This window comes from Pristis pectinata, chromosome 5 (genome assembly GCF_009764475.1).
Source record: "Pristis pectinata isolate sPriPec2 chromosome 5, sPriPec2.1.pri, whole genome shotgun sequence".
NCBI lineage: Eukaryota > Metazoa > Chordata > Chondrichthyes > Rhinopristiformes > Pristidae > Pristis > Pristis pectinata.
Window position 1 is genome coordinate 8,732,877 of NC_067409.1, and position 13,817 is coordinate 8,746,693.

General features: G+C 46.9%; 1 protein-coding gene across 2 annotated transcripts in view; it reads right to left on the reverse strand.

Annotated features, from left to right (window-relative positions):
• Positions 1–6,527: 6,527 nt before the first annotated feature.
• The window catches only part of hhatlb (hedgehog acyltransferase like, b), a 60,063-nt gene continuing 52,773 nt past the window's right edge, over positions 6,528–13,817 (reverse strand). Inside the window, exon 12 of one of the 2 annotated variants that reach the window (XM_052015454.1) lies at positions 6,528–7,875. In XM_052015454.1, coding sequence (XP_051871414.1) covers positions 7,763–7,875 — 113 coding nt within the window. In that variant the 3' untranslated portion in view covers positions 6,528–7,762. The remainder of the gene's footprint in view (positions 7,876–13,817) is intronic. The other variant, XM_052015455.1, reaches the window with a different exon arrangement.

A 13,817-nucleotide genomic window follows, 5' to 3' on the forward strand; every position in this document is an offset into this window, starting at 1 on the left:
AGGCTGGATGTGAGGATGGGGTGTGGTCTGTGGGTCAAGTATGTGGCTGGAGCAACAGGGGTCAGGAACGTGGAAGCCGAAATTTAAAGTACTTGTATAGTCATGGAGTAATACAGCAAGGAAGCAGGTCCTTCAGCCCAACTTGTCTGTGCCGACCGAATGCCAATCTAAACTAGACCTATATGCCTGCATTTGGCCCTATCTCTCCAAACCTTTCCTATCTATGTACCTGTCCAAGTGTCTTTTAAATGTTGTTATTGTACCTGCCTCAACCACTTCCTCTGGCAGCTCGGTCCATGTACGGACCACCCTCTGGGTGAAGAAGTTGCCCTCCAGGTCTCTTTTAAATCTTTTCTCTCTCGTCTTAAACCTATGCCCTCCAGTGTTTGATTCCCTCTCCCTGGGAAAAAGACTCAACGACTCGGGAACAGCTTCTTCCCCTCTGCCATCAGATTTCTGAATGGTCCATGAACCAATGAGCACTACCTTGTTATTCCTGTTTTATTTGCACTATTTATTTACTTTTGGAATTTATAGTAATTTTTATGTCTTTGCACTGTACTACTGCCGCAACACACCACATTTCATGTCATATGCCAGTGACAATAAACCTGATTCTGATTCTGATGTGCGTTCACCCTCTTCTATGCCCCTCATGATTTTATACACCTCTATAAAGTAATCCCTCAGTCTCCTAAACTCCAAGGAATAAAGTCCTAGCCTGCCCTATAACACAGGCCCTCGAGTCCTGATCTTGTATATATCCTGTTGTAGCCGATCACAGCGCGTGGCAGGAAAGAAAACGCAGAGACCGGCGGCTGGACTGGACCACACTTTACTGACTGAAACAAAGCGCGCGCGCTCGCTAAAGTAACCAAGAGCCTCTCCGGCGAACGTGACATGCGGTCCCCGCCGGAAGGCCCGCCCCGCAGTTAGTCCGCATCGCAGTTAGTTCGCATCGCGCTCCTGCGCATGCGCCTGCGGCCGCCGATGGCAGTTCAAGTCCTGCGGGTCCGGGCCGCTACACTGTTCCCTTTAAACTTGCACAGTTCACTGGAAAATGTATTATTCTACTGAGTAAAATGTAAAAAACAGAGAAATATAAGTGTGTTTGGATATTAATAGGAGTACATAGAACATACGTAGAACACTACAGCACAGTACAGGCCCTTCAGCCCACAATGTTGTGCCGACATTTTATCCTGCTCTAAGATCTATCTAACCCTTCCCTCTCACATAGCCCTCTATTTTTCTATCATTCATGTGTCTATCTAAGAGTCTCTTAAATGTCCCTAATGTATCTACCCCCAGAACATCTGCAGGCAGTGTGTTCCACGCACCCACCACTCTCTGTGTAAAAAACGTACCCCTGACATCCCCTTTATACCTTCCTCCAATCACCTTAAAATTATGTCCCCTCATGTTAGCCATTGTCGCCCTGGGAAAAAGTCTCTGACTGTCCACTCGATCTATGCCTCTTATCATCTTGTACACCTCTATCAAGTCACCTCTCATCCTCCTCCTGTCCAAAGAGAAAAGCCCTAGCTCGCTCAACCTATCCTCATAAGACATGCTCTCCAATCCAAGCAACATCCTGGTAAATCTTCTCTGCACCCTCTCTAAAGCTTCCACATCCTTTCTATAATGAGGCGACATTATGAGTAATATCCAATAGTCCATAAATTCTGCTTGTCTAGCACCACTAATGCTCCAAGGGTGCCAGATTATCGGAGTATTATTGTGAGTGCCTGAATAGACAATACGACAGGCAGCAGTCAAAATCCTGTTACAGGCAGTGATTGGAAATAAAGGTCACTTACTGAAGTGAGAGAACGTGGTTCTCTGCTAATCATTCAGGAACCTTTCTATCATTTATTCTTCAGAATAATTAGTTTACAAATATCAGGAATATATCTGGGTTTATAAAACTTTATTCTGTATTCATTTCTAGGCTGCAGATACTGTAGCAAATCTCTCATTCACCCCCTACTTAGTTATGCTAATATATTCATATCTTTCTTTTCCATATTACAGAAGGAAAACTTGGTTGGAATAAATTTGTATAATTGGCATTACATTTACATCTCCATTTTAATTAACTTCAGGCAACAACAAAAGCCGAACCAAAGCGAATCAACCAGTTACCATCGACATACAACAGCAAAAATAGTGATATGGCTGGGATATTTAACATTCAAAAATGATTTTATTCTCTCATTAACCCAGTGAATCTGACTGGTATTTTTAATTAGAAGTGCAGGAAGATAATTAGATGCTTTTCGGGAGGAAGAATAGAGACACTTTGAAAGCTGGGGAGGATTTTCTCTCTGGTTGCACTTCAGAAGGGTCAAAGATTAATGAAGGAGGATTCCAATCTCTACAGAGGCTTTTGCTTTCCTATTTACCTGTAGCATTGTATATTCTTCAGCCTGGAGCTGGTAGGTTAACACTAACCCACTTAACAGCTCACCTCTCGTATCTCCTGACCAGACACAAAGGGACTATTTGGTCCATCAAGTCAATGCTGGCTCTCACAGCAACCCCACCAATTCCATTCCCCCATTTATTTCTCTGTAACCTATTCTCTCACATATGCCCAGTGGCGACCCTTCTCCCAGTTCTCCTGCTACTTGCCTACACTAGGGACAGCCAGTTAACCAATCAATCCACATGTTTTTGTTGTTTGGGAGGAAATAGGAGCAGTCACAGAGAAAAGGTGAAAACAGCATACAGACAGCCCCAGGATCGAACCTCTAACAGTGGCTGCCCTTGTGTCACTCGACTGGGTGAGAGTAGAATGAGGGCAAAACATGCCTGCTTTTAATTGGTACATGGCAGGGGTGTCTAAGACAAGAGGGCTTCGGTTGAAGGTAGGAGGTATCGAGGGGATCTGAGGGGGAATATTTTCACAGAAGATGGTCGGAGACTTGGATGTACTGCCACAGGAGGTGGTGGAGGCAGATATTCTCACAACATTTCAGAGACATCTAGACAAGTACTGAAATGGCTAAGGCATAAAAGGTATCCCATGGCAGGGGTTTCAAAAACAAAAGGGTGAGAGGAAGACATTTTAAAGGGGATCTGTGGGATGTTTTTTGCCCCACACAGAGTGGTTGATATCTAGAACACGCTGCCAGAGGAGGAGGTGGAGTCAGATACAATCACTGCGTTGAGGTATTTAGACAGATACTTACATCGGCAAGGCAGAGAAGGGTATGTAGCTAATGCAGGTAAATGGGATTAGTGTAGATAGGCAAAAAGATCAGCATGGATGAGGTGGGCTGAAGGGCCTGTTTCTGTGCTGTATGAATCTAAGTGTACCCCTACCAGATAGGAGAGACAGAAGGAATATTGCACTGAAAAGCACATTTGTTTATTCTGCTGTCGACTGAGGGCTGCGCGTCAGCCTGGGTGTTTCCACCATTATCATCAAAGTGTTGCCAGTATTTCTGCCATCACCTCTCCACAAGGAAGTGTCTTCGGTTTGGTGACTCAGCTGGATGTACCTCCCTTTCCAAACACGCCCTTGCCTTGGCATTATATAGCCGCATATCCTGGCCAATATATTTAACCCCAAAGCCTTTTGCCTGGGAGGTGATTGATTAAAATGGAGCCCAATAGACAACTGGAAGGTTCCAAGAAGGATTTCCACCCTTCCTTCTGGTGAGAAGACGAGTGCACGGATCAAATGGGTTTTCAACAAACCTTTCACAAAGTCTGAAAGTGCTTTATAAAGTGTATTTAACGAATGAAAACCAGCAGGCAAGTTACACAGAAGGTCCCACCAGCCCACACATCTTTGGGTTGCGCGAGGAAACCGGAGCACCCAGGGGGACCCACAGTCACAGGGAGAACGTGCAAACTGCACTCAGACAGCGCTGGAGATCAGGATTGAACCTGGGTCGCTGGAGCTGTGAGGCAGCAGCACTACCAGTTGCATCACTTGCATTCCATGTATTGTGAGTCATCTCATGTAGTTTTCATTTCTATAAACCCTTTATACCTTTTCCTTTATACTTTATGAACCTTTACACATTTCCCTTTTTTCCTTGGAGCCAAGGAGACTGAGGGGGGTGAGGAGATCTTGTAGAGGTGCATAAAATCATGAAGGGCACAGATAGGGTGAATGCACACAGTCTTTTTCCCAGGCCTGGGGAATCAAGAACTCGCAGGCACGGGTTTAAGGTGAGAAGGGAAAGATTTAATAGGAACTTGAGGGGCAACCTTTTTACACAAAAGGTGGTATATATGTGAAATGAGCTGCCAGAAGAAGTGGTTGAGGTAGGTAAAATGACAACTTTTAAAAGACAGTTGGACAGGTACATGGATTAGAAAGATTTAGAGGGATATGGGCCAAACACTGGCAAATGGGACGAGCTAAGATGGGCATCTTGGTCAGCATGGATCAGTTGGGCTGAAGGGCCTTTTTCCCTGCAGTATAACTCTATGATTCTAACTCTTGTGCCAGCAGCCATCAGTACAGGCCAAGGTGTCTGGTGACTGGACTTCCAGGACACCTCAATTCATTAGCCCAGTGGGACCAATCACAGAGCTCAGGACTGCCCACAGTATGGACTATAGCTGGTTCACTCCCTGCTCAGTGGATATCTACCTGAGAGATGCAAGGGCCATTAGCCCTTCCCACCTCACATTCCCACCCACATATTTTGTGACACCCCACCCCATGGTTGTCATGGAGATATCGCTTTAACAGTTCCACTTCCTAAGGTCAGCACATGGCTGCCATTGGCACCCTTAACCTAACTTCTTTGCCAGCCAATGAGAGTGAACATTACACGAGTGTGGAGATCCCAATATCCAGACTTGCTAGGTCCCAGTTTGTGAGCATCATTGGCAAGGCCAGAATTTACTCGGCATCCCAGTACATCGCCTCCAGGTTCCTCGCCATCCTGACATGGAAATATATCTCTGGTCCTTCGTTGTCATTGGGAGCTCCCTGCCCGACCGCAATATAGGAGCATCTTCACCAGAAGGGCTTCAGCAGTTCAAGAAGTCTCGCTCCTCTAAGGGGCAATTAGAGACGGGCAATAAATGCTCAGACCATGAATGGATTGAGAAAGGGCAAAGCCTGGGGCAATCATCGAAACCCTGGCCCAGAGGATGGTTTGCCGACACTCACAATCTGAGCTTAAGTTTGAATAGACTGGCAGCACTGACCCCTCTTCCACAGGGCCTGTCCGCACCTCACAGAGCACGAGCCCAGGAAAAAATGTTGCGTACATTCAGGCAATAGCGAAAGAAAGAACGGAGGCTGTGGAAGTAAGTAATTTCGACAATATTAGCAGGGAATTCCTCACATGGCTAATTCAGGGCAGGCACGGTAGTGTAGTGGTTAGTGTAACGCTTTATAGCGCCAGCGACCAGGGTTCAATTCCGGCCGCTGTCCGTAAGGAGTTTGTACGTTCTCCCCGTGTCTGCGTGGCTTTCCTCCAGGGGCTCCGGTTTCCTCCCACGTTCCAAAGACGTACGGGTTAGGAAGTTGTGGGCATGCTATGTCAGTGCCGGTAGCGTGGCGACACTCGCGGGCTGCCCCCAGAACGTGCTACACAAAAGATGCATTTCACTGTGTGTTTTGATGTACATAAAGATATCTTATCACGAGTATCAGAGAAAGACTGAGTTACCATAAGTCGAACACAGAACAGTACAGCACAGGAACAGGCCCTTCGGCCCACCACATTTGTGCTGACCATGATGCCAAATTAAACTAAATCTCTTCTACCTGCACATGATACAAATCCCTCCATTCCCTGAACATTCATGTGTCTATCTAACAGCCTCTTAAACACCACTGTTGTATCTGCTTCCACCACCACCTCTGGCAGCACGTTCCAGGCACCTACCACCCTCCTTATTCTAATAGCTCTTACCCTCTAATCCAGGCAGCATCCTGGTGAACCTCTTCTGCACCTTCTCCAAAGCCTCCATCCTTCCTGTAATGGGGTGACCAGAATTGTTTACTGATATACTCAATGCCCTGACGAATGAAGGCAAGCATGTCGTACACCTTCTTTACTGCCTTGTCTACGTATGTGGACCCCAAGATCCACTTATGACCTCACTTTGAAAGTACTTCGCATGGGCCTTAAATCATTTCAGGACATCTTGAGGTCCTCAAAGGCACAAGAAGACTGGGATCAGTGCCTTTAGCAGAGGAATGGAGACTATTGGCTGGGAGGGGCAGGTTACTACAACATCGGGTGATGAGGGAAGAGTCTGTCATTGAGACACCTCAGACCCTGGGTGTTCGCTGTTTCATAGGAAGCCTTCTGGGATCAGTGGGAACCTCAAGGGCTGGAGTGCATCCTGAACAACCAGGATAATATTTTACTTTATGTTTTGTTCGTGTTTTAATAAAGTAATTTAAAAAGAAAAACACACACACACACACACACACACACACACACACACACACACACACACACACACACAAACAGGAGCCTGGAGATAAATCCCCCTAAAAAGTTGCACCAGGTGAGAAAATGAAGACACGCACAAAGAAAGTTAAAGGTTAAATTATTATATTTATTACTCGTGGATGAGCTTATAATTTACAGTTCATGAAGCAGTGCATTGGAAGGGACAGTGCATTGGGTTCAGAGTATCAGGTGTGCAGGGGCTCTCAAGATGTTGGACACACCTACCTCCCACACCTGCATTACAGTGAACTCCACAAAGGACAAAGGAAGCGAAATCTTTGATAATAATTTAGTGCCGAGTTTTCCCCGGACAAAGGGAAAGCCTCACCCTCCGAGATAGCTGGGGAAAAGAAGAATAGATTCTTCACCAACTCTGCGTGTCCCGCCCAATACTCTGTGCGTTCCTGTGACGTGTGGCATCCTCCTTACCAGTAATAGTGGATCTGTGGTTCCCCCCACCCCCCCCCCAATTACTCTCCGCCCCTTCCAAAAGGGGCCAAAAGGAAAAATTGGCTAGTGAACGCAGGAGGGGGGCAAGGTGGCCCACAACTAGCCCAGGGAACCCAGTAGAAGTAGGCTAGTTGCTGAATTACTCTTACTCAGACAGCTGCTGGGAGCACAAGGCCTGAAAGATTCAACAATAACTTTTAAGGAAGGGAATTGGATAAACGCTTTGGAAAGGAAGAAGGATTGTCAGGCTCTGCAGAGAAGAAGGGGGCAAGGATGGAGATGATGTGATGGTGGGGAAGGGGCAGTGGACGGAATCTTCCTGTGTTGGCTTCTTGGGAAGAAGGTGGCTCATTGGGGATGGAAGGGCTTCGCTTAGAATCTCAGATGTCCTGTGTCTCTAGCAGACTGTGATTCGTCCTAACACTGGAGCATTGAGGTTGATAGTAATCCCCACGAATTGCACTGTAATGCAGATTGGCCACAAGCACACACGTCAATTGGCCATCGAGCGGTTGAGGCTGGATACGCCAAAGCAAACCTGGAACTGAGGGTGCAGAGGCAGGCAGGCAGGCAGGGAGAGGGGGAGGTCAGCCTTTATTGCACAAGTTGGATGCCTCTGCCCTCAACCTGTCAAATCCCAGCAGGGAGAGTCTCCAAGACGATCCATGGGGAAACGGGAGATTCCATCAAAGTCTGTGTCACATGGAGGGATGGCGTGGAAAAAGTCCACTCTCACTGGAACGATTCTTTCGGGCAATGATTCATTTGGATAACCTGAAACTTCCTTTGTGTAACTCGGAAAAGGCCAATTCAGTAACGGTTGAGAGGGCAGGAGTTCCTGAGGCCTCCCTCCCTCTCTCTCAGCCAGTCCTCTAATCGACCTTCTCTTTCTCGGCTTCCAGTGCCAACCTGCGCTCGTTCTCCTTGACCAGCTGGACTCCACAGTAGGTCACAAAGAGGATGATTAGCGGGCTCAGCGGAAATCCTGAATTATAATTAAAACACAGTTTCTTGATGTCTGGGTTCAAATGACTACAGCTCCAGTCAAACTCTCTCCCTACACCAAAGCATTGGGACAAAGAGGAATCATCCCTTCTCCTCAACCCTTTGTGGTGTTTCTTTTCTTAGAGTCAGCATGAAACGAGGCCCTTCGGCCCAACTCATCCATGCCAACCAAGATACCCATCTATGCTGGTCCCTTTTTTCCTGTGTTTGGCACATATCCCAGATTCCCCGGTGGTCTAGTGTTTAGGATTCAGTGCTTTCACCGCCGCGGCCCGGGTTCGATTCCCAGTCAGGGAAGTATGTTTGGGCAGGCATGGTAGTGTAGCGGTTAGTGTAACGCTTTACAGCGCCAGCGACGCGGGTTCAGTTCTCACCGCTGTCTGTGAGGAGTTTGTACGTTTTCGCAGTGTCTGTGTGGGTTTCCTCCGGGTGCTCTGGTTTCCTCCCACATTCCAAAGACGTACGGGTTAAGAAGTTGTGGGCATGCTATGTTGGTGCCAGAAGCGTGGCGACACTTGCGGGCTGCCCCCAGAACACTCTACGCAAAAGATGTATTTCACTGTGGGTTTCGATGTACATGTGACTAATAAAGATATCTTATCTAATCCAATCTGTGTACCTGTCCAACTGTCTTTCAGATGTTGTTATTGTACCTGCCTCAACCACTTCCTCTGGCAGCTCGTTCCATATACTCACCACCCTCTGTGTGAAGAAGTTGCCCCTCAGGTCCCTTTTAAACCTTTCCCCTCCCACCCTATAATGAAGGAGGTTGTTCAGCCCATTGGGTCCATGCCATTTCCCAGGGGAACTATCCCATTTGTCCCATTGCCCCTCTCCTCATTTCCCGGTACCCCTGCAATTGACTCTCTCTCACACACGTTTATCAATACTCCAGAGTAATTTATGCCTTTAACCTGCACCAGGGGGAAATTTTCAGCGGCCAATTAACCTTCCAGCACATCTTTGGGAAGTGTGAGGAAACTGGAGCAACCAGAGGAAATCCAGGTGGTCATAGGTCAAACTCCACCCCGGCAGCAGCAGAGGTCAAGCTCGAACCCGGGCCCCGGAGCTGCGAGGCAGTGGAACCAGTTGGTGCACCAATGTGTCATCTACCCATGGGTTCATAGAACCATAGAACAATACAGCACAATACAGGCCCTTCAGCCCACCATGTTGTGCCGACCTTTAAACCTCACCTAAGACTATCTAACCCCTTCCTCCCACATATCCCCCTATTTTAAATCCCTCTATATGCTTATCTAATAATCTCTTGAACTTGACCAACGTATCTGCCTCCACCACTACCCCAGGCAGCGCATTCCATGCACCAACCACTCTCTGGGTAAAAAACCTTCCTCTGATATCTCCCTTGAACTTCCCCCCCATTACTTTAAAGCCATGCCCTCTTGTATTTCATTGTGCCCTGGGAAAGAGGCGCTGGCTGTCTACTCTATCTATTCCTCTTAATGTTTTGTACACCTCTATCATGTCTCCTCTCATCCTCCTTCTCTCCAAAGAGTAAAGCCCTAACTCCCTTAGTCTCTCCCTATAATCCATACTCTCCAAACCAGGCAGCATCCTGGTAAATCTCCTCTGCACCCTATCCAACGCTTCCACATCCTTCCTACAAGGAGGCGACCAGAACTAGACACAGTACTCTAAGTGTGGTCTAACCAGAGTTTTGTAGAGCTGCATCATTACCTCGTGGCTCTTAAACTCGATCCCACGACTAATGAAAGCTAACATCCCATAAGCTTTCTTAGCTACGCTATCCACCTGGGAGGCAACCTCCTCCACCAGTTTTCTTGTTCCACTGACAACAGGTCAGAGCCATGTGGCTTCCCCACCTCTCCTTGAGCCATAGAGTTATACAGAGCAGAAACTGGCCCTTCAGCCCACTATGTCTATAGTGACCACCATCTATACAAATCCCTTTTACCAGCACTTGGTCATAGAGCCATACAGCATGGAAACAGGCATTTTAGCCCAACTGGTCCATACCAAGTCACCATGGTCCCCAGCAAGTAGTCCTTTTTGCCCACATTTGGCCCATATCCCTCTAAACCTGTCTGATCCATGTACTTCTCCAAATGGCTTTTAGTGGCTATTAGTGTACCTGCCTCCACCACTCCCTCTGGCAGTTCATTCCATGCACACATCACCCTCTGCGTGAACAAGTTTCCACTCAGGTCCCTTCTAAATCTTTCACCTCTCACCTTAAACCTATGCCCTCTAGCTTTTAGTTCCCCTTCCTCTGGGAAAAAGACTGTGTGCATTCACCATCAATGTCACCATAGGGACATTTAAGAGACTTAGATAGACATGTGAATGATAGAAAAACAGGGGGCTATGTGGGAGGGAAGGGTTAGATAGATCTTAGAGCAGGATAAAATGTCGGCACAACATTGTGGGCTGAAGGGCCTGAACTGTGCTGTAGTGTTCTATGTTCTGTCTATGCCCCACATGATTTTATACACCTCTATAAGGTCACTCCTCAATCTCCTAGGTACCATGGAATGAAGTCCTAGCCTGGCTAACCTCTCCCTACAACTCAGGCCCTTGATTCCTGGCAGCATCCTTGTAAACTTTCTCTGCACTCTAACAACCAGTAAGGGTCCCAGCACTGATCCCTGTGGTACACCACTGGTCACAGGCTTACAAACATAAAAACAACCCCGCACCATCACCTACTGTCTCTGATTACCAAGTCCTTTTTGGATCCAATTTGCCAACTTGCCTTGGATCCTATGGATTCTAATCTTTTGGGCCAGTCTCCCATGTGGGACCTTGTCAAGGGTCTTACTGAAGTCCATGCAAACTACAGCTGCTCTTCTGCTGGGGTCACCTCAGCACTGGGCTAAAGCAGCCCAGGTTTGATCTCCCCTTCCTTTCCCAGTCTACATGTTGCTCCTGGGGTTTGTCAACTCAGAGACTTGTGGTCAGAAATCAGTGACTTGCTTCACGTAGCACAGCACGGAAACAGGCCCTTCGATGCAACTTGTCCATGCTGACCAAGTTGTCTCCCTGATCTAGTCCATTTGCTTGCACTAATCCCATATCCCTCTAAACCTTTCCTATTCATTTAATTTTCCAAATGTCTTCTAACTGTTGTAAGTGTACCCACCTCTACCACTTCCCAATCTCCAGTTGTTCTGATTACTGACTCTTCTCCCACTGGAACCCTAATTTCCTTATTCTGTTAAAATCTCTACCACTTCCTCTGGCCGCTCGTTCCATTTCCCCACCACCCTCTGCGTGAGAAACTTGCCTCTCAGGTCCCTTTTAAATCTTTCCCCCCTCACCTTAATTAGCTATCCAATTCCCTTCCCAATATTACATTCTTGAGCCTTCAATGCAGTGAAATATCCCCAGGCATGTGAAAGGGGCAATGGAAACCAAATTTAACATTAATCCACAAAACTGAATTGGCATCGAGCAAAATTTGGTTCAGAAAACCAGGTTTTGTTAAAAGAAGATCATGTTTTAATAACGTCCTGTTGGTGAAGTTGCAACAAGTTTCTGGATTTAGCATGGCCATTGTTAGGTACCTAAGCATTCAATAGTTATTAAACAAAGACCACTAGTGCCTAGAAAGCTCACCAGCGCCTCTACTTCCTCAGGAGGCTAAAGCAATTCAGTATGTCCCCTTTGACACTCACCAACTTTTATCGATGCACCATAGAAAGCATCCTATCTGGATGCATCACGGCTTGGTATGTCAACTGTTCTGCCTGTGACCACAAGAAACTTCAGAGAGTTGTAGACACAGCCCAGTGCGTCACGGAAACCAGCCTTCCCTCCTTGGACTCTGTGTCTATACCTCTCGCTGCCTTGGCGAAGCAGCCAGCATAATCAAAGACCCCATCCACCCAGGTCATTCTCTCTTCTCTCCTCATCAAGTAGAAGATACAGGAGCCTGGGGGCACACACCACCAGACTTAAGGATAGCTTCTACCCTGCTGTGATAAGACTATTGAATGGTTCCCTTATATGATGAGATGGACTCTGACCTCACGATCTACCTTGTTGTGACTGCACTTTCTCTGTAGCTGTGACACTTTACTCTGTACTGTTATTTTTACCTGTAATACCTCAATGCACTCTGTACTAACTCAATGTAACTGCACTGTGTAATGAATTGATCTGTATGAACGGTTTTTCACTGTACCTCGGTACAAGTGACAATAATAAACCAATACCAATACCATGAACTGGTTAGGAGCGCACTTGGAGCATTGTGCGCAGTGCTGGTCCCCCCAGAAGGATGCGATTTCGCTGGGGAAAGTGCAAGGGAGATTCATCAGGATGTTGCCTGGATTGGAGGACTTTGGTTCTGGGGAGAGATTGGGTAGGCTGGGCTTGTTTCCCCTGGAGTGATGGAGGCTGAGGGATGACCTGATAGTGATATAGAAAATTATGAGAAGCATAGATAGGGTAGGTGTCCAAAAAAAAGGGCACAGGTTTAAGGTGAGAGGAAGGAGTTTTAAAGGGAATCTGTGGGGTCAGGTTCTTCCCTCCCCCATACAGAGCATGGTTGATATCTATAACAATTGGTAAGAGACATTGAGGACATGCCGAGTTTCCTTGGCCCGACTGTGGGATTTCAGTTACAAGGTGACACCTGTGAAGTTGGATCAGTCCTCCTTGGAGTGGAGGAGGTTACGTCTTTATAGGATTGCTTAAATTCTTGAAGGATTTTAACAGAATAAGGAAATTAGGGTTCCAGTGGGAGAAGAGTCAGTAATCAGAACAACTGGAGATTGGGAAATTTAGGAAGATGAGATGAGGAAACACTACTATCCACCGCTTGTGTACAGAGGCTGCAGTGTGCACCATCTACAAAATGCACTAAAGTTACTCACCCAGGCTACTCCGGCAGCACCTCCCAAACTCTACAAACAAGCAGGAACAAGGGCATTAAGGAGCTTGGGAACACCACCACCAGCAGGTCCTCCTCCAAGTCGTAAACCATCCTGAACTGGAAATACATCTCTGGACATTCACCATCACTGGGTCTAAAACCCAGAGCAACACTGTGAGAGCACCTTCACCAGAAGGACTGCAGCGCTTCAAGCAGGCAGCTCAACAGCACCTTCTCGAGGGCAGTTAGGGACGTGTAATAAATGCTGGCATCCATATGCTGAAACTCATGATGCTCTCGAACAAGGGGACACAAGTACAAAATTAGGGGCCTGTCATTTAAATCTGATGAGTGTAGAAACTTCTTCTCTCCGAGGGTAGTGAATCCTTGGAATTCTCTGTCCCAGAAGGGATGGAAGCCAAATCATTTGATATATTTGTGGAGATAGACAAATCTTTGGAAGTTTGAAGAATTGAGAGTTATGGAGAGAGGGCACAGAGGAGGAGATGAGACCCGTGCGGATCAGCCGTGATCATGCTGAATGGTTGGTCAGGTTCGAGGGGGTGAGTGGCCGACTCCTGCGCCTATTTTCTTGTGTTCTTGTGAAGACACTTTCTAAAGAAAAGGGACAAATGGATTCATAACATTCAAACCTGAACTTGTAGTAAAAAAGATATCTGTCCCTGGGACATGGTTATCATGGGCAAAGCCAACATTTGTTGCCCAGGGCCAATAGAGAGTCAACCAATGTCTGGAGTCCTTTGCATGCCACACAGGGTGTGATCCCAAAGAACTTTTCCAACAATTTGATGGTTTTGTGGTCACCACAACTGATGACCACTATTCATTCCACATGTTTAAACACCTGAATTGCCCTGTTGCCACAATGAGATTTGAATGGATGTTCTTGGATCTACAACTTAAACCTCTGGAAAGTGTACTTAGAAACCTGAAGGGGGAGGATCCACAAGGACCAGTAGAGGCATGATGGACCGAACAGCCTCATGTGCTTTAATCACTCCTTGTCCTCCCTATCCTACCCATTGGCTGACGAAAGACCA